The sequence below is a fragment of the Cadophora gregata genome, assembly GCF_030347475.1.
Source record: "Cadophora gregata isolate MNR1 chromosome Unknown scaffold_2, whole genome shotgun sequence".
Lineage (NCBI taxonomy): Eukaryota > Fungi > Ascomycota > Leotiomycetes > Helotiales > Ploettnerulaceae > Cadophora > Cadophora gregata.
Window position 1 is genome coordinate 2,127,684 of NW_026695925.1, and position 19,026 is coordinate 2,146,709.

Genomic DNA, 19,026 nt, shown 5'->3' on the forward strand with positions numbered 1-19,026 from the left:
AGCTCATTAAGTCCGGAGGTAATCCAGCGCAGCTCGGACATTCATCGTCGTCAAACCCCAATCCCACGGTGTGAATAAATCGTCTCCGGGACTCTATCATGGGCGCTCGACGTCCGAGGTGAAGTGAAAATGTGATCTGATACACTGTACCAGTCACTGCACAACAGCAGAATGTAAGTTTTTCAGTAGCCTTCAAAACCAGTCGAAGGTCCTAGGCTGAGATTGTCTAGATCAACAAGAAATCCCAACCCTTCATCTGCATTACATCTCTCCAGGAGACGTAATGTGCTTCTCCACCACCTGGACTAAAGCGTCCATCGACATGGCCCCATACCTCTTTGAGTAGGCAGGCAACACGGCCAAAGCTGCCGAAATTGGCAAGTTCGCCGAGAGCAGAAAGACGTTCTTCAAAGAAGGGTCGGAATGGCGAGTCGGCTGTGCTGACTGATCCACCGATTAGATATACCCAGACGAGACTGCGGTCGAAGCCAAGTTGCCCGGAAGGAATAAATTCGAGGACTTGGGTAAGCTTGGAAACGAGGCCAACACAGCTTGCTTGGCTTGGTGTGAAACCGGGAACGAGACTGCACAAGTAAATTCGAGCAGCAATGCGGAACGCAGCTGTCATGTTCTTGCTCAATTGCTTGGGGCTCAGGACACCATTAGCGTTATATGGAATCTTTGGGCCGGTTTCGCCAATTTCAGTAAGGCCGATTTGATCACCAAGTGCATGCACATGCTGGCAGAGTTGAATATCATCCATGCCGTCCTTCTTGAGAGCCTCTAGGCAAGCGATCTCAGAAATCAAGTACATAACTCGGTCTTCGCATCCCATGAGCTCGCGCAGCCCGAGGGAGGAGTTTGTTGATGACAAGTGTTTTTCCCGATATGTGTGCGCAAAGGTTGGTGCGCGGCCCTGAATGGTGGAACCGAGAATATCAATCCAAGCTGTGAGAGTCATGTTAAATTGGATGAGATCATGGGATTCCGAAACCATTCGGTTCAGCTCAAGTTTCTGGACAAGCGAGATCGCCGCTTGGAAGTGTTGGTGCCATGGGATGTCTGGTAGGGAATCATCATATCGGCCAACTGACGTTTGGAAGAAAATCATGCCCAGGGTTGCCTCCAAAATTGACGAGTGGTCTGTGTCTCGGTTGAGTGCCTCGCAAAGCTCGGAAATCGTGGCATATCGGTGGCGCATGATATCGTTGTCGATCTGTTCCCCCTGAATGTTCATGGTGGCTTTGCAATGCTGCGCCGCAATGCTCAAACAACAGTGAAGGTAGCACTTGTTACTCTGGAGAGCAGGAAGGACGTAATCTGTTCGCGCAGACCCATGTTGATTCGTCTCGAGGATTGGGAAGACTGTAGGAAGGACGTCCGCAATAAAGTGGTCGAGAAGTCTTTGATCACCCTCGTCAAGCTCTATGGCAACTTGGCGAACAGTCGAAGGTGGACCATGCGAGAAGTCGAAAAGGTTGGTATTTAAGGTCTCTTCGGCCATGGATTCTCTTCGGTCGCCATATGCTCCTTCCCAGTCATTCTCAACTGGAAAAGATGGGAGCATTGCCTCAGGAGGCGGTGGCGGGTGGTAGGTGCTGAACGTCGATATTGTCGATTCGCGACGAGTTGGAATATCATTGACAAACATTTGCCTTTCGGTTTTGACATCGACTTCATACGGGGAATAATCGGGGTACATTGCGTATTGCGAATGTGATGTATGCATTTGCGCATTGTATGCCGTGTAGTCTGCGATGTGTGGCGGTGCGTTGAAATCAAAGAGAGACAATTGAGAATCGATAGAGGCGGACCGAGTGCGATCAAGTGGATCAGAAAGGGTGGCCGATGTTGGTAGAGAGTGTGATAATCCAGGAGGCGTTTCCGAGCCCGGAGTCATGACTTGATTTGTGGTTGAAGAGGTTGTCTTCTCTGTGAGCTTCTTCCGCTTAATGATCATCTTGATGTTGTCTTTTTGCATCCGCCGTTGATCATTGTTGCTCCACCACATGGGTCTCTTGTATTCGCAGCGGAGTCCGAGATGTTTGCAAGCAGTACAAGCTGGCGACCCTTCATCGCACTTCTTTCTTCGTAATCTGCATGTGTAGCAACCTTCGAGATCAAGTTAGCATTGGCACCACGCAAGTAACAACAGGAAAGATGACCGGAATCAAAGTAAATTCGAACAAACCTGTTCTTGATCTTCGATGCATTTGCATTTTTCCTTTAGGTGTAGAGTTGGCCTTTGGAGCCGGCTTTGGCTTTGGTTGAGCGACCGCCATTGCGACGTTCGATCTGCCCATGAGCTGTGGTTGGGGGGGTTGTGTTGACATTTGTACCTCGCACGCAAATGGTGGGGGCAGGGCCAAGCGGATCGGGTCCAAGTGCTATATTGCAGTGATGGGAGACCAGGATATGCCGAGTTGATAATTGGCGAGACCAGGGACCGATTAAATTATTAATGAGTGACGGTCAAAGCAAGTCCAGCTTAACTTTGATATGGATACAAGTTCGAGGTGGTGAGGACTATTGTGAGGGCGGAGTTGTAGAGGAAGGACGACGAGGGACAGGTACACAATGATGGCCTTCAACTCTCGTAGCGTGAAATGCAGATGAAGCTGTGTGTTGGTTCATATATGAGAGCATTGCAAAATGCAGCTCAAGCCTCGATTATCCAGAGATCTATTTCTGGACATCCAATTGACACGAATTTCTATTCCGGCCCAGCCCACGTCCATCGATGGCTAGGTACTCCAATCCACATGCACACGTGCGGCTAGTTCGAGATGGTGTTCATAAGGAAGTTGGCTAAGGCAGGGGGGCATGAATGGCTCTGTTCAGCAGATGCTGGACAGAAACCGGGTATGGACCAACGAGAAGCCAGTTGCTGCAGGTCGAATATTGGAGGGCAGCACACGCCTTACGCTGGTTGGATCCATTTCGGACAGCACCACACCAAGACAAGAATATTGTGCAGGGCTGGTAGCTCAAAAGGGCGGTGGCTAGCCAGTGGGGGGACAAGCAGGCCATGCAGAGGAGGAGAGGACTGTCATCGTCCTATTTTCGCGAGGCGCCTCATGCAGTCCATGGTTCAACCGACCCCCCCCCCCCCCGACTAGCCATGCATCCTTGCTACAGTATTGGCGTCCCCTGTCTGTACCACAGTAAGTACACACGGGAGAGGCTCTTGATCTGTCAAGGTTGCCTTTAGCGGACGAGTGACTGCAAAGTTAGTAAAGTAGTTTACTGTACAGCAGATTAGCGTCGCCTCACTGAGAAAGGGACGGACGGACGACTCGAGTCTCACGAACCAGATCGGCTGCCGGTGCTCTCTTCCTCGCTCCCGTCCCTGGCCCCGTACTCCTACAGTAGTACCGCACCGTGATGCTCACCCTGTCTTTCATGGTCCATGCTTCCTGCAGGGCAATATGCAGCTCGATAGCTACCCATGTTTCTGTCAATCACTTTGCTCTTACTGTACTACACTTACCTGCATATTCGCCAAAAGCTCTCACGGACCACTTTCGCTATTGCACGAACGATACGGAATATCCGCTGAGGAAGCTTCCTCTGAGCTTCGTCTGCAAAGCACGTCCTGGCTACAGCAGCGAAGCTAACTGCCTGTCGATCTTCCTTCCGATCAGCCGGCAATCTTCTACACTACTGTATGCGGAGCAAGATCAGGGGGCATTAGGCTTCCTCTGAGTCAAACTCAGCGCAACAATGTTAGACTCAGTGGAGATGGAGATGGAGATCTCGAGTCTCGAACAAGGTGCTCCCACCACTTACAACCGTCGACAAGCGAAGTCGGCGGTGAGAAAGCCCCTCACTCGTCAGTTGAACAAAGCCAATGTCCCAAGAGAGAAGGCCATTGATATTCGGAATCTTTGAGTTCGTCGAATGGTGTATTGTATTCGCGTAGTGCAGCGCCAAAAGGCGGTCTGGTCGAGATTGGCCGAGCATTTCGACCAGTGATGCCGGTCTGAACTGTGTTTTTTCCTGCTTTCAACAGGGAGTAGTCGTGGACCAGGGATGGCAGCCCTCATGATGCTACTGCTACTGTCCGCTTGTCCGCTGGGAGGAAGAAGGTGTGGCATCGCGTGATGGCGGATGGTTGGACAGCATGGAAGCGACGTTGGAGAGGAGGATGTGACTTGCGCACAAGCCCGCATTAGCGGCTTTTTCAACGGACGCTCCCGTCCAGTTAATCCGTCCTGACAGGGAAGACAGGGGAGGCCCCAGTTCTTAGTCCTGCCAATCATGCCGCAATGAGGCCTGTGAGCTTTGCGGAGAAACACCTTAGCTGCATCTGCGAGTGAGCAGAGCAGCCTACCCTGGCACTTGCATAATCTGTGATAACAGATCGCGCACCAGCAAATTATCCTATTTAAAGAAACATAAATGATCCCAAAGCAGGCTGTTTGGGAGCATTCAGACTATTGAAAGCTAATTTTGTCGCTTTCTGCCAGCGCCAAATGTATGATCCGGGAGAACCATAACCGCCCAATGCAGTTCTATTTTGGATCATTATCCATCAGTTCCATCATCGAAGCACAGCTAATTAGCCTCACTTCCACTCCTACCCCACTGCCCCCCACATACTGTACCTACCGTCCCCCTCCACATCCGCATACGCATCCGCATAAAAAAACATTTGCTTCTGACAGAAGTGGGTAGGCTCCCTCGGCAGCATGCGAGAGCCTCGCGACCCTGGCCGCCATTATTATCGTGAGGATCTTATTCATCCCATCCTGCCAAGAGTGAAGAAAATTAATGCCTTGAGTTCGTGACGGATGCACGACTGCTCCTCATTTACGCATGTGCGGATCATCAGCAAACAGGATCAAGCCTGGATATGGAGCCGTTATGTCACTGTGGCATCGCGATATCCAGTGCCGGACAAGGGGCTTTCTCGTTTAATGATCCCTCAAACGACATAGTGTAGAAACTAGTGCTGTTTTCAGCAAACTTAAGCTTGACGGGTGGAGAAGCTTGAGGAGCCCGCGTCCCGCCCTGCCCTGCTTATCAAAGCAGTTGGGAATCACCGCTGGTGCTGGTGCTTGACGAGCAGAAATGCGACCTCATCTCCTTCTCGTCAAGGACCTCCCGAACAGTAAATGGCATAAAAACCGCATCTCGAATGCGATTGATTAGGCTGACACTAGTCCTTTGATGTGAAAATTGAGTTGGGTTGCTGGAGCTGCGACCTCCCGTTCATCCATATGTCTTTCCGGGGTGTGTTTCTTGCGTGCTGGAGATTCATGGTTCCAGCGTGGCGATTCGATGCCGTCCTAAGTATCTCAGAACATCGTGACACCCACCATCCTTCCAAAACCAGGCCATTGTTCAATCAAAGCTTCGAGCTCGTAGGCCTCTGGGTCTTCATGAATCTGATCTGTCTCTTCTTGTAGTATTTCGCAAGGAATCTCGCATCAACATTCAGTCACATGAGTGATGTGTGTGTGCTTTCTGCACATCAATTGGCCAGCTCTTGCCTGAGACCTGGAGAAGCTCGACATTATATCTCGGGTCAAACACGTAACGAGACAATTCCCCGTCGTGCCACATGAGGGCCCATCAAAAATTGCGTCGTTGAGAATGGGGGAGGTTTCAACGGTCAGTTTGTATCCAATGCTCCCTATATTCGGCAAAAGGCGGCCCAATGCTTTGTCACGCGGACCTCAGCTCTTGCAATCCTGAGAGATCCTGCCACTGACAGGACAGCTTCGTGACCAGAAAATATTTGCGCAGCTGGCTGGACTTTAATTGTCTGAAGTTTTGACTGAACAATTGGACCTCCCTCATCTCTGATATGGATCCATTGAGGTCTGAGACAATCCTCGCGGCCCAAGTTCAGAATACAAAGAAACTGAAGCGGGGTTGTGATCGCTGCACAATGGATGTGATAGCGATGCGGAAAAGTAAGTCGAAAAGTGGTGCAACATGAACATGGCAGCATGGTACAGTACCTACACCAGGACTCCAGGAGGGCAGGAGGGGGTTGGTCCGGCTTCGCTTCTTCCATATCCAGAACGCCACGGCCAGCCACGGACTGGGATTGGGGGCGGGACGGGACAGTGAAGGCGAGGATCTCGTGCATCTGGCTGATGTGATCCCTGGAATATCAAGTGAACATTCTGTGCAGCACATCACCTCTCGCACTTACAGCCGTTTGAACACGGAACGCAAATCTCAGATGAACTACTCTGCACAATAATCACCCAGCACCTGCAGGATGACCACTCCGTGGTAGAGCTACATGGCATACCTGCAGCAGTAGAAACTTATATGGCACGCACAGCTGTCCTTGTGAAGAGGACTGGAAGGTGACCCCTAGCCCCCAGATCCTCTTGCCAAATCATCCCTCCTAGCCCCCGACTTTTGGTGATCTCCCCATCGGCCTACTACAAGTCTTCCCATTATTAGAGATATGGAAGCAGCCGGTCCCTTCCTCCCTTCCTCCCGCACCTTGTTCTCCACAGGCTGTACGGATGGACTACAAGCTATCGGCCCGCTCCCTCTTCACGACTCGCGAGAAAAGGGGTTCTCAATTCTCAGGCCATCTTCTGAGCGTCATTGGCCGTCAGGTGGTAAACATTAGATTTCTGCTCCCTCTAGCAGACATAGGGTCCTACTTGTCCCGTAGCAACGATGCCACTCTTGGTCGTCGACAAATCTGGATCTTGCTGGATAGACGAATCGCACGAAGCTGCTGGGATTTGACTGAGAGACAGGTGGGCGCGTAAAATCTAATTCCGTACCCAATCACAGTATATCCTGTAGTGACCATGGAAAATCCATGCCTTTTCCCGGCCCCTCATTGGACATCCTGCAGTCTTGTGCCTCGCCTGCAGCAACCTTGTTCTTACTGGCCATTGCTGCATCGTGGGGTCGTTTCTATCTGCACCGACAACCGAACGACCGCTTCTCCAGCCAACGGTGAAGGAAGCCGCTCGCAGCAAGTAAGTCAAGAATAGTCACACAGTCACTCATGCAGAGTACTGAGCACAGGTCACAATGCAGACGGCATACCAGCATTATGCTGGCCATTGGCGCTTTGACGACGAAAGCCCATGATATCGAGGCGGTTGAGCTCGATACATATACTCGACCAAGCGCCAGCATCCTCAGCGTCTTCTTTCTTGATGTTTCGGACTTTTTGCGCTCTACCACTTTTGATTGTTTGCGATTTCCTAACCACTGTCATACTGTAATCATCCTCGGCATATACTAGAAAGTTAACCGGCAACGGCAAAAGCTAGTATTCTAGCAATACCCTCACTGAAGATACCCAACTATAAAGCAGGCACAATGGTATGTTGGCGACCCACTAAGGTAGATTCCGCTGGGGGTACTGACTCTTGAATAGCCTTCCACATCACCAATGACACCCATCGACCCCAGAGTAGAGATGTTCCAAAAGGGACAGCCAAGAGATGCATTTTTTAACATGAAGGCGCTGGCGCCACGGCCAATGTCCGAGGCGACCGAATTCGACACAGACTTCGAGGATGATATGAGCGAAATAGAAGACAACTCTCCACGCCACAGTGTCAACTCGGTACGTTACTGAGACTCTCGTATGTCTTGCGCCAACTGACAAAAACCAGAGTAGCAGAAGAAGTGACAGGACACTGTCCTCCTTTGAAGAGGTTCATACGCCCAGCCCGAATTCCAATGAGTTCGGTGGCTTCCATTTCGATATCTCAGCAAAACCAGCAGTTGAAGGTCCTCGAGGACCGCATCTTTTCCGAGCTTCCGTTGACTCCTCGATCCAAGAAGATGAAGATCAATATACTCTGGCAATGTCACCCTTGACTCCGCGCCCATCGAGTTTCCAAAGAGCGCAAATGTATGCGCCGAAAGTTCCCGAGATCCCATCACGCCACCACCGCCATCTGAGCTCACTAACAGATGCCGTTGAGAACTTGAACTTGAACGAGGTCGCACTATGGACGCCACGCCAAGTTGCGAGATGGATGTACGATGCTGGCTTCGAGCCATCAATCGTTGAGAAGTTCGAAGAAAATGATATATCGGGCGCAATCTTGATAACTCTCAAGTTTGAGGATCTCCGAGAGCTCGACATCCCCTCCTTCGGACAACGGACCAAGGTATGGAACGAAATACATGTGCTCAGAGGTAGTGCACCTGGCACACCGAAGCCCCCAACTCCTATCGATGAGGCAATTTCACCCTGTGTCGACTTCCAACAGAATGGTTTCCAACGACCATTGAGACATACATCCAGAAAGGAGAGGAATGGGGAATGTGGCTCAGATGAAGAACCGAAGCGTCGCAAGAGTTCTCGCAGACGACACCGAGCGCGTGGACCAACAGACATCATCTCGCCTCTCGAATCCGTCTCCATCGTCGGTATAGAGCAACTCATGCCCAAGCCCCACAAGTGCGCCAAAGGAGAGAATTGTTCCAAGTGGAGGAAGCAGCAGCGATTGATCGATAACTTCAAGAAAGATCACCCAGTAAGCCCAGAGGGTGGATCTATCTGGATCGCTGGCGATCCCGGAAATCCACTTACTGCTGGCGCTGTTGCTGAAGCTATTCGACCTGTCTCCGATGCTGTACCATCTGTTGTTGCTTCCTCCGATGTTCTCGGCCCTACTGTCCCTGCTTTCCGTCACTTAGAGGAAGCGAGTCTTCGCAATGTCCAGCTTCGTGATCCACAGGAGAATGTCAAGCAGTTCCTCAGATTCCAGCACATGGACCCACATCATGTGCAATGGTCCTCAGAAGAGCCCCCTTCTCCTCCATACGAGATGTTTCCAACGCTCCAAGCCCCAGCTGGTCCTACCCAAAACAAGCTTCACAACCTTCCCCGGCTTGCAATTCCACCGCCTCGTCCAATGCAACAACAACCACCACCGAGGTCTGCAAGCGCCAATGCCTTCTCTCCATACCGCATGGAGCGTGTCGAGGCGATGTCCCCAGATCTCCGCAATGCAACTCAATCCCCAAACACGGCTGTCTACCGCTTCGGCACTCCATTCTCTGAGATGGATATCCCCGTGACTGCCGTTCCCCTTGGCCCCGTTGCACGAGATGCTTCCCAGTCTGTTCCGCCCAACATGTCATACCGCCATGCTCCCGCTCCTGCAGCCGCACCACCAACCCGCACACAGTCACGAACCTCCGCGCGTCGACCATCGTTCCCCGCCATGCCTCGTGTCGACGAGAACATTTCCACAGCTCCCCCTACCCAGACCAAATTCCACGCCCATCAGATCCAGCCTCCTACCCACCCAGGCCACCAACACTCGAACTCCTACCCATGGTCACCCATCACGCAACCTGCACAGCGCACTGCAGACGACATCTCAGCTCAAGGCTGGATGAAGAAGCGGAAGACTAAGATGCTCCGCCATGAATGGCACGAACACCATTTCACCCTCAAAGGCACTCGTCTTGCCATGCATAAGGATGCCAACGCACTCGAGACTCTCGAGTACATAGATGTTGATGACTATGCAATTGCTTGCTCGTCTCTCGCGTCCGGCTCCAAGCTCAACGCAGCCTTCAAGGCGATGAATATTTCCCGAGGCAGCAAGGACAAAAGAGACGAGTCTGCCTTTGCTTTCCAGCTCATTCCCGCCGCTATCGACAAAGGTGTAAAGTTGAAGAAGAGAGAAAGTGGCATGGGTGCCAGCAGCAGTGAAGGCAAGGACGCCGGTGCGAAGACAAAGACTCACTACTTTGCTGTCAAGAGCCGAGATGAGCGCATCGATTGGATGAGAGAGCTGATGCTTGCCAAAGCATTGAAGCAAAAGGCTGACGGCTATGAAGTTAACTGCAACGGTAACATGATCTAAGATACGAAAATACCAAAAAGAAGAAAGATGACACTCATTGAGGAGGATCCATTATACCAGTTTGATTTTATTCTTAGCGCGGCATTTGTGCATTCTTCACTTCGATTTATGATCGAGAGCTTTGAGAATACTTTCAGCGGGCGGCATTTATTGGGCGTTTGATTTTGAATATGCCCTTTACTTCACTTGAAGTCGAAGATGGTTGGGATTGGATTGGGAAGAGAACACTCCTTTCTGAATAGTAGTTTAATTCGAATGACAACTGATTGAAACCAAATCTGAGCATTGCTACCGTAACTTAATTTGCATAAACGGACAAGCGAACTTGAGAAATTTTGAAAACAGAGGCAACAATGCAAAGAAAAAACAAGTATCCCAGGATGCGAGTCCAAGGGATCAAAACAGAGCTAGGTTATGAGCCTCACTAGAGGAGTTTTCGGCTCGCTTAGCAGATAACGTAGCCATTGAGTAATGGCAGTGCCCAAGGTATCATTGCCGATCATATACAGCCTTCTACCAATTCCTATCGTCTTCGTACAGTATAGTACACGCCGTGGGCCCCTTACCCGAATTTCCGTCTGAATTCTCCCGATATGCTACAATGCAGATCACATCAACAGACTTGGCTTCCTTCCCTGGGACGGCCTCGCCCTATCTTCCACCTTAGACCAGTCGATAGCCTGCCACCAACGCTCAGCATATTCCTTCTTGCCTCCGGCTCCACCAACTCCCATGCCGTAGTCTGCCACGTAAACATGCTCCCACGTGTTGATGCAGAGGACAGGTGTGATGTCAATTCCACCAGGTGCAAGTTTCTTCTCACTATGCTGTCCATGTGCTCCAACAGTGTTCACAGGATCTTCTCTCTGCAACCTCCGTATCGCCTCTGATACAGACTTGTCTTCCGTGTTCATGTCCACCGTCTGTTTTCTATAATGAGCTCCGGGAAACGGCGAGCCAGCCAGGTATGTGCAGAGTAGCGTATATTTTCCCGCCCGATTTTTCATCAGCCAGACAAAACCTGGGCCGAACATCGAGCTTGCTGTGACAATGAACTCGCGCCTTAGAGTCTCAATGGAACCGAAAGATTGCTCCAGTTCGACTTGGAGGGCTTCTGGGATGGCTGTTGGCACGGGTGACAGTGCCTCAAAGAAAAAGTGATTGTTAAATGCCATTGATGCATAGTTGAAAATGGGAGCGGAATTTGGATCGCGAGCGTATTTGATGAGGATATCTTTCGGTGGTTTGGATTCGTAGTCTCCTCCTAGAAAGAGTTAGCCAGCGTCCCTCCCCTCAAATAAGCTTTCTCAAGAAGCTCCAATGCCAGCTCAAAGCATCTTTGCTCGAGGACGACTCTTTGTGGAAGGGTGCAGTCAGCGTACCGGCTATCAGGTTATTGAGCTTCTCAACCATCAGACCTTGATACTGCGTCCATGCAATATCGAAACCGGCTGTCGAGAGCAGCCCAGGGACTCCATTACTGAAATTTGGATTGATCTCTGGAACAGTGACTAGTGACCGACGGAAAGAGTTGAGGCAGAATCGCGCTCGTGGTAATATTGGGCGGAGCATGTTGGATGTGTGATGTGCCGATTAGCATGACCTCGAACCAAAATATTTCCAGCACACTCCAGTCGCGATGTCCGTGGCGGCCTGATTGTAGTTTCCAGGCACGAAATCCGCTAAGAGAGCTCCACGCCAAGCGCGGGCTGGTAGACTGGTAGTTCAAGGGCAAAGGCGAGCTCCGATTGTCGATAAGGTTGGGGAACATCCACCACTTTTCCACGCCTGCACTCTTGCTCGCTGAGCTCCGCGTTGGCGTTGGCGTTGCTTTCTTTGCCATAGACATTCCAGGTCTTTTAGGAAGATGAAAATCCGGCTTTACTTCTTGTTTATGCTATTCTCTCCAGGAGGGCAAAGCATCTTCGAACCTGTTTGACAATCCGAGGAGGATTGGTCACTAGGACAAGCTCTTGCATTGCATGAAGTAGCCATTTCTTTAAAGCTCGAAAGCTCGCCACACTTCCCTTCGCATTGCGAGAAGCTTGGATAATGGCGAATGGATACAACCGCGATGTAGAAGCATTCCGAAACGAGGAGTATCCTATGCTCAAGGGTAAGTGTTGAGCTGCAGGTGGATGAGGTCTACACAGACAGCTGACAGAAGAATGAAGATGCCATCTACCTCGACCATGCCGGCACAACGCTCTATTCGAAGTCACTCATGGAGAAATTCATGTCTGACATGATGTCCAATCTGTACGGCAATCCTCACTCGGCCTCGCCTTCGTCCCAACTATCGACAAACAGAATTGAAGACATACGTCTGAAATTGCTACGGTTCTTCAACGCCGACCCTGCGCTTTTTGATATTGTATTTACGGCAAATGCGACGGCTGCAATAAAGATTGTCATGGATGCCTTCCGGGATTGCGAGGGAGGTTTCAACTACGCTTATCATCAAGATGCACATACGAGTCTTGTTGGCGTTCGAGAGAATGCTAGAACGAGTCGATGTCTTGACGACGATGATGTAGAGCAGTGGCTCTCGGCTGGCGATTCTTTCGCGGAAGACAGCTTACCGTCAACAAAAAACCTCTTCGCCTATCCTGCTCAATCGAACATGGATGGAAGACGGTTGCCACTTTCATGGACTGCAAGAGCCCGGAATAGCCCTATTATTTCGCCGACCTATACACTACTGGACGCGTCTGCTTTTGTGTCGACAGCTCAGTTGGATTTGAGTAATGTCGATACATCTCCAGACTTCACAGTGCTGAGCTTTTACAAGATATTTGGCTTTCCGGATCTCGGCGCTCTGATTATCCGAAAGGAATCTGGGGCTATCTTGAAGGGACGCAAGTATTTTGGTGGCGGAACAGTTGACGTGGTACTGTGCAATAAGGAGCAATGGCATGCCTCAAAAGAAGACTCCCTCCACGAAGCATTGGAAGATGGCTCACTTTCCTTTCACAATATCTTGGCTTTAGATGCCGCTATTGATGTTCACAAGAAATTGTATGGGTCAATGGAGCAAATTGCAAACCATACAGCATTCCTAGCGCAAAGATTATATGACGGCCTGGTGTCACTCCGGCATGCCAATTCGGACCCCGTTTGCGTAATGTATTCCCATGGATTTGCTTCAAAGACAACTGCTGGGAGTCAAGGTCCTATCATCGCTTTCAACTTGCGAAACAGTAAAGGAGCCTGGGTCAGTAACACTGAATTTGAGAAATTGGCAGCTGTCCGCAAATTTCACATCAGGAGTGGCGGGTTATGCAACCCAGGAGGTGTTGCTGCATGTCTGGCACTTGAAGCGTGGGAGATGCGAAAGAATTTTTCAAGTAGGTAACGATTTACTTTAATCTGCACCTCTGAGCTTGAAACGAGATCCTTGTCTATCACAAGTTCAAGGAAGAACAAAGAAAAGAAGAAGAAAACCATTGTTGACATTTGGCAATTTCGAGAAGAGCATTACTAATTGCGAGGATAGCGGGCTTCAGATGTGGTGTCGAAACAGACATATACTCTGGAAAGATCACCGGCGTTATTCGAGCAAGTATCGGCGCTATGTCCACGATGAGTGATATTGACGGATTCATTGCTTTTATCAGCGACTTCTATGTAGAAAGCGTAATTCCGCCTGTTGTTGCCGTGAATCCAGGTATCGAATACTCTGGTAAGAGCTCCTCGCAAACTGCTCATGTCACTGCATATTTCGCGATTACTTTCAAAAAACGCAGACTGATCTCTGGGATAGGCCAGCTTACCGTGGAAAGCTTGACAGTCTACCCGATTAAGAGCTGTGGTGGTCTTGACGTCCCACTCAACACGGACTGGGAAGTGAGACCAGAGGGACTTGCTTGGGACAGGGAATGGTGTCTGGTCCATCAAGGTACCAGGCAAGCATTGAGCCAAAAGCGGCACCCACGTATGGCGTTATTTCGGCCAAAGATTGATTTTGCAGAAGGTGTATTACGCGTGGGTTATCTTGGATCTGCCGAAAATATTTCGGTGCCTCTTTCATCAAATCCGGCCCTTTTCGGATCAGTGACTGCTACACAGCCATCCCGTGTTTGCGGAGACGCTATTGTTGCGCACACATATGCACGGCCAGATATCAATGAGTTTTTCTCCAGGATACTCGGCGTTCCGTGTGCTCTCGCTCGCTTTCCAGCTGGTGGGTCAGGATTCTGCACGAGGCATGCAAAGGCACATATGCAAAAACACCAGGATCCCAAGTTGACCGCACCAAAAGCGAGCCACGATCCAGAAACATTGGCTCCTCCAACTCCCCCCGATTCGGACACTGAAATGAAGAAGAGGCCAATCTTGCTGTCGAATGAAAGCCCAATTCTGGCCATCAATATTGCCAGTCTCAATGCTTTGAACAAGGAAATTTCAAGAGCAGGCGGCAGGCCTGCCTCCGCGTCAGTATTTCGAGCCAACATTGTTTTGGCGTCTCCACATTCCCAGACCCAGGAACCCTATGGTGAAGACCACTGGACATCAATACGTATAGGAGAGCAAACATATAAAATGTTGGGATCTTGTCGAAGGTGCCATATGATCTGCATTGATCAGGATACAGCAGAGAAGAACGACCAGCCGTTCGTAACCTTGGCAAAGACACGCAGATTTGATTCGAAAATATTCTTTGGTACTCATATGTGCCATGTGCCGTCCAAGGGCATCACGAAGACGAGCCAGTTCCCAACAATACGAGTTGGAGATATTGTAAAAATAGCCACCGATGACACTTCTTGAAAAAATTCGAAAAAAAATGAACCCCAATTTGGGCGTTAGATCATGATTGGACAAGGAAGTTGCCCAAAGAAACGTGATAACCTCCAGTGGCATCTTCCACTAACCGAGTCTTATTATTTGCAATGCCGTTTGTCCGTGATTTCAACTCTCCAACAAGGTGTCCGTCTTAGCATTGGCTCTCCCCCCCCCCTCCCCCCAAGCAGATGTTCTAGTCGACCGATAGTAGAGAGAATAACTAATGTCCGATATCATTTGCCACATCCGATTACCCAATAAACGTGAATCTTGTTCCTAGAAATATGCATCACTGAAGTTTAGACTGCGGCAAGCTCACGAGCATCTATATAAACGTCATCGCAGCAACACAGCGGTAGTGAACCCCCACCTTTCCTCAGTCTTTATTCTCTCCCATTGATTTTTGCAGTTGGTTTCGTATTCGAAGTTTTTGAACTGCAATTCTGACAATTACTATCATCTTCTGTGTCGTTGACTGCTCACAATGTCTACTGGTATTGGTATGAGTGATTGTTGCCTGTCGGGCAGAATTCAAAGTGGAGAGCCAAAAGGCTCAGTTGAGATTATCGACAACTTGAAAACGTATATTGCAGCTCCGAAAGATGGCTCAAAAGCTAAGACTATTGTGTTTCTTGTGGACAGTAAGCTTCCTTTAAAACAGTTCGTTTTTCTCCTCAAGTCTTCTCTGACCTTTTCTTTTAGTTTTTGGATGGGAGTTCAAGAACGTTCGTCTCCTTGCGGATAATTACGCGAAAGCTGGGTTTTATTGCTATGTTCCAGGTAAAGCCTCCTCCTCCTAAACTTGTCCATTGTTGTTCTCCACCCCTTGAAATACTAGAGATTTGAAGTTCGCGAATGACACCAACAAATCTTGCCACAAGGAAAGGATTGTAACACAACTGCAACCTGTGCTAATCAAGCGTATAGATATCCACCAGGGGGATTCCCTTCCGCTTGAATTCCTGAACTCTGTCGAGCCTCCTCTCAAGGTGCGCGAGCATCTATCGGTCATTGACAAGACCAAGGCCACTGCTACCGTTGGAACTACCCTTCCGCCATGGCTGCTGAAGCACCGCGAGGGAGTGACAAAGCCTTTGATCGAGTCGTTCATCAACACGGTTCGTCAAATTCGAGGGACGGGAAAGGTTGGAGCAATTGGATTCTGCTGGGGCGGTCGTTATGCAGTTATTGCAGCTCACAGTGTTGTCGATGCTGCCTATGCTTGCCACCCATCACTTGTGGCCGTACCGGGTGACTTCGATGCGGTTTCAAAGCCTCTTTCACTGGCGGTAGGCGATTCGGATTCCCTCCTCAACAATAGCACCGTCGGACAAATCCAAGATGTCATGGCGAAGAAGACCGATATTCCCCACGAACTGAGGATCTACGAATATCAAGTTCACGGATTTGCGCTCAGAGGTGATTGGTCTTCAGAGAAGGATAAGAAGGCTATGGATGATGCTGAGAAACAGGGAGTAGATTGGTTCAACATGTACCTGGCCTAGATGATCTGTAGTTGACATTATCCGCGGATGTCTGAACTGAATACTGAATCTGGACAGCTCTAGGCTCTCGAATCATTCCAAGCACATGTCAAATCGAAGCAGGGTTTCGTTGGATGAAATCATCGCTCACTCTGTTGCGGCCTTCTGTCCTGTGAACCCTGACCTGCCACCTTCTCGGCAATCATTCATGCTGTCCAGTTAATATCTCGGTCGTTGTTCTGGCGCTGCATATGTGGTCAGATCTAGACGGGCGGATCCTTTGTGTTCAGAAACTCGCAGACGCAAACGCAGGGGGTTCATGCTCTCGTCCGATGTTGTCATTAATGTTGAAGGTTTGATCTAGCGCAATCTAGTTCGTCCGGTCACTACACTTAGATTCCCACCCGGTCTGTTACACCAATTTTGGCTAGACCAAGCCAATGAAAGTGCAGCAAGCGGCAGCTAAAATTTGCTTGATATTCCGGAGACGATCTGATCCGCGTGTGCTAAGACAACTCTGCATTCCCTGGGTGTAATAAATGGACGTGCTGCCTCTTTGCCCTGATTGTAAATTCAAAACTGACGTTTTCATTTCGTAGACTTTTTAATTCTTGTTTCTTCGGGGAGCGACGTTTTGATTGAGCTCCTCAAGCGATTTTCCATCTGGCTATTCACTTTTGAAGCTGGGCTCCTCGTTCATTCCTAAATCTTCCTTCTCAGCCTTCCTCCACCATCAGTTCGACAACATTTCAACTCAAGCTATCTCATAGAACAAGATGCGCAAACATATCATGAGTGTTCTTCAGTCTTTATGGAACATTGCTATTCTGTGCAGCTTCCTTCTTAATGGAGTTTGCGCTCAGAGTGGTGCACTGGCCCCAACCAGCAAAGAATCAGCTCCCAATCCAATCGCAGATATCTACCCGAACGGAATTACTGGTACCTTCAACAGTACCATTTTCGTGGGTGATAGCTTGTTTCTATTCTCGTAATGCCTGTCTAATATTGCTTTTTCTAACAGGTCATCCCAATTTCCTATAAGCTTGCTCGGTCTCTCATCCCGAAACAATGGAGAATCAATAAAAAGGCTTATCGTGAGCGTACGTATTATACTGTGAACCCCTCTCTCTCAGCATTATTTGATATCTCATGTCGCGTGGTTATCATTGAATAATCTCAACATGTGATGCTGACTTCAAGTTTGACAGTCCTTCCTGGCTTTCCCAAGGACTCTTATCCTGTGCGCAACACTCAATCTTTTACCTTCTGAGCCTGCTGACGTTGCAGCAGCTCGTGGTTCGTTCTGGGGTTGATCACGATGTTGGACTCAAGGCTATAGGCTTCAAGGTGGACGACTTCCAGGTATTTGACATTCGCAATCTTCAAGGCCAGTCATCTGATGCGAAGAAAGACTGTCCACACCTTCTTTCCATTCGTCGACCTCTTCAATGATGGTTATTCCAGCTACACTTACAACAAATACCTCCTCATCACAGCCACAAACCTTCTAGGTATAGGTGAGCAGTCACCCTGATGATCTTCCCAAGGGATGCCAAGGCGAACGTTACGCTGATGTAACTCCCAGGTGCTCTCCCTGAGTATGGAACAGTTCCAGTCCCTGCCACTTTCAGCCCAGATCTCGAGGCGTATGGTTACTCTGGAGATACTCCCTGCCCGGAAGAAAGATATCTCAATGCTTATAGCGCATTCGAACTAGCACCGAGGCCAACTGTTGCGATGAAGTTCAAGGACATTAACAAAGTTACACCTTGGCACACGAATTTGTAAGTTGCCAGATCATGGAGCATATACAACTATGGAGAGAGCTGACATATGGACTTAGCTACGTTAATGTAACCAATCAGGTTCGTCTTCATTTTTCAAGGAGCTGTCTGGGGTTCCGGTGCCAGGGTGACTTGAATTTCACATCAACATGGGAGGATCAAATGCACAAGGCAGTACTAACTTCATCTATGCAGCCAATTATGACCAATGGTACCTTATGTGACAATCAAATATTCTTCTAGTGAGTTACATCACATCGTCTAACCCTCTCTGGCATATTGGCGTCCTTGAACCCAAAGGCTGATACAGACGATTTTTGCAGCAACACAACTCTGTCGAGCGATATCAATACCCCTCGTGGAGTAAAGGGATCAATCATGTTGAGCGCTCCTCTGCTCCCTGAAGATACTACATTCAAGGACGTCTTCGGGATTCGAGTTGATACTGCATTCCTCGAGATCACCTCGGTGCCATGTGCTGACTTGCAAGGATACCATGGAACTGGACCGGGTGATCGGGGTACTTCCGATGGTAAGTCAGCATGAGCTAGTTTGGTTCTGTAGCCCGCACATACAATGGTCAAGCAAGTCATGACAGGCCCTTGTGGTCGTTGTGCTACCGCGGCACTGTTCCTTTTTGAGACGTGCTAATCAGTATTGTAGTTCACTGATATAAATGTTACTTTGAACCCCATGGTTAATTTTTGATGTTTCTGTGAACATTCCCTATGCCTGCAGCAGTTTATTCATTCCTTGGGTTGCTGCCAAGTGCGAACTGAAAGTGAATCACATTATGATGCAATCTCCGCAGGCAACACATTCTAGCCGGAAGTATAAGAAGAGTCTAACAAGATTGTTAGATATACATGCCTACTTATTAATGCAGAATGAATTTTCCTGTGTACTTGGAAGCCAACCAAAACTTCTGTCAAGAGTATGATCTGTTTGGTCTGGACATCCCCCACGTTTGTTTTGGTCAAGTCTGGAGTCTGTTATCCTCAGAACCAAGGCTCAGGGCGACCTTAGAGTACCAGTATAACCACCAATATAAGCACTAGCGTGTTATTTGCTTCATCCAAGGTCATTAATATCATTGAAATTTTTCACCAGCGTACACCAGGTTGTTTTGCACACCCCGAATTGTCT

The 19,026-nt window shown here is 49.2% G+C and overlaps 6 protein-coding genes across 6 annotated transcripts; 4 read left to right on the plus strand and 2 right to left on the minus strand.

Annotated features, from left to right (window-relative positions):
* Window positions 1-226: 226 nt before the first annotated feature.
* ADV1 (Transcriptional regulatory protein pro1) lies at window positions 227-2,333 on the minus strand (the record flags this gene model as incomplete). The annotated part of the gene is made up of 2 exons (XM_058501524.1): window positions 227-2,112; window positions 2,192-2,333. 2 exons carry the CDS (start codon window positions 2,331-2,333, stop codon window positions 227-229), a joined length of 2,028 nt encoding a protein of 675 aa, XP_058362844.1.
* A 4,978-nt stretch (window positions 2,334-7,311) lies between these two features.
* ONS95_007996 (uncharacterized protein) lies at window positions 7,312-9,827 on the plus strand (the record flags this gene model as incomplete). The annotated part of the gene is made up of 3 exons (XM_058501525.1): window positions 7,312-7,314; window positions 7,370-7,561; window positions 7,611-9,827. The coding sequence occupies 3 exons, from the start codon at window positions 7,312-7,314 to the stop codon at window positions 9,825-9,827; spliced, it is 2,412 nt and encodes an 803-aa protein (XP_058362845.1).
* A 608-nt stretch (window positions 9,828-10,435) lies between these two features.
* ONS95_007997 (uncharacterized protein) lies at window positions 10,436-11,399 on the minus strand (the record flags this gene model as incomplete). The annotated part of the gene is made up of 2 exons (XM_058501526.1): window positions 10,436-11,091; window positions 11,210-11,399. 2 exons carry the CDS (start codon window positions 11,397-11,399, stop codon window positions 10,436-10,438), a joined length of 846 nt encoding a protein of 281 aa, XP_058362846.1.
* A 480-nt stretch (window positions 11,400-11,879) lies between these two features.
* ONS95_007998 (uncharacterized protein) lies at window positions 11,880-14,597 on the plus strand (the record flags this gene model as incomplete). Its single annotated transcript, XM_058501527.1, has 4 exons — window positions 11,880-11,943; window positions 12,002-13,174; window positions 13,324-13,509; window positions 13,591-14,597. The coding sequence occupies 4 exons, from the start codon at window positions 11,880-11,882 to the stop codon at window positions 14,595-14,597; spliced, it is 2,430 nt and encodes an 809-aa protein (XP_058362847.1).
* A 499-nt stretch (window positions 14,598-15,096) lies between these two features.
* Window positions 15,097-16,117, plus strand: ONS95_007999 (uncharacterized protein; the record flags this gene model as incomplete). Its single annotated transcript, XM_058501528.1, has 3 exons — window positions 15,097-15,253; window positions 15,315-15,392; window positions 15,540-16,117. The coding sequence occupies 3 exons, from the start codon at window positions 15,097-15,099 to the stop codon at window positions 16,115-16,117; spliced, it is 813 nt and encodes a 270-aa protein (XP_058362848.1).
* A 482-nt stretch (window positions 16,118-16,599) lies between these two features.
* On the plus strand, window positions 16,600-18,779 carry ONS95_008000 (uncharacterized protein). The gene is made up of 9 exons (XM_058501529.1): window positions 16,600-17,058; window positions 17,118-17,196; window positions 17,305-17,336; window positions 17,387-17,458; window positions 17,508-17,613; window positions 17,682-17,880; window positions 17,940-17,961; window positions 18,076-18,122; window positions 18,204-18,779. Exons 1-9 carry the CDS (start codon window positions 16,873-16,875, stop codon window positions 18,424-18,426), a joined length of 966 nt encoding a protein of 321 aa, XP_058362849.1. The 5' UTR covers window positions 16,600-16,872; the 3' UTR covers window positions 18,427-18,779.
* The last annotated feature ends 247 nt before the right edge of the window (window positions 18,780-19,026 follow it).

Bases quoted from the DNA above. Each gene is read 5' to 3' on its own strand.
- ONS95_008000 (XM_058501529.1), top strand. From the start codon at position 16,873: ATGCGCAAACATATCATGAGTGTTCTTCAGTCTTTATGGAACATTGCT. The intron at 17,059-17,117 runs GTGGGTGATAGC...TTTTTCTAACAG, and splicing joins CCTTCAACAGTACCATTTTC to GTCATCCCAATTTCCTATAA. The intron at 17,459-17,507 runs GTATTTGACATT...ATGCGAAGAAAG, and splicing joins TCAAGGTGGACGACTTCCAG to ACTGTCCACACCTTCTTTCC.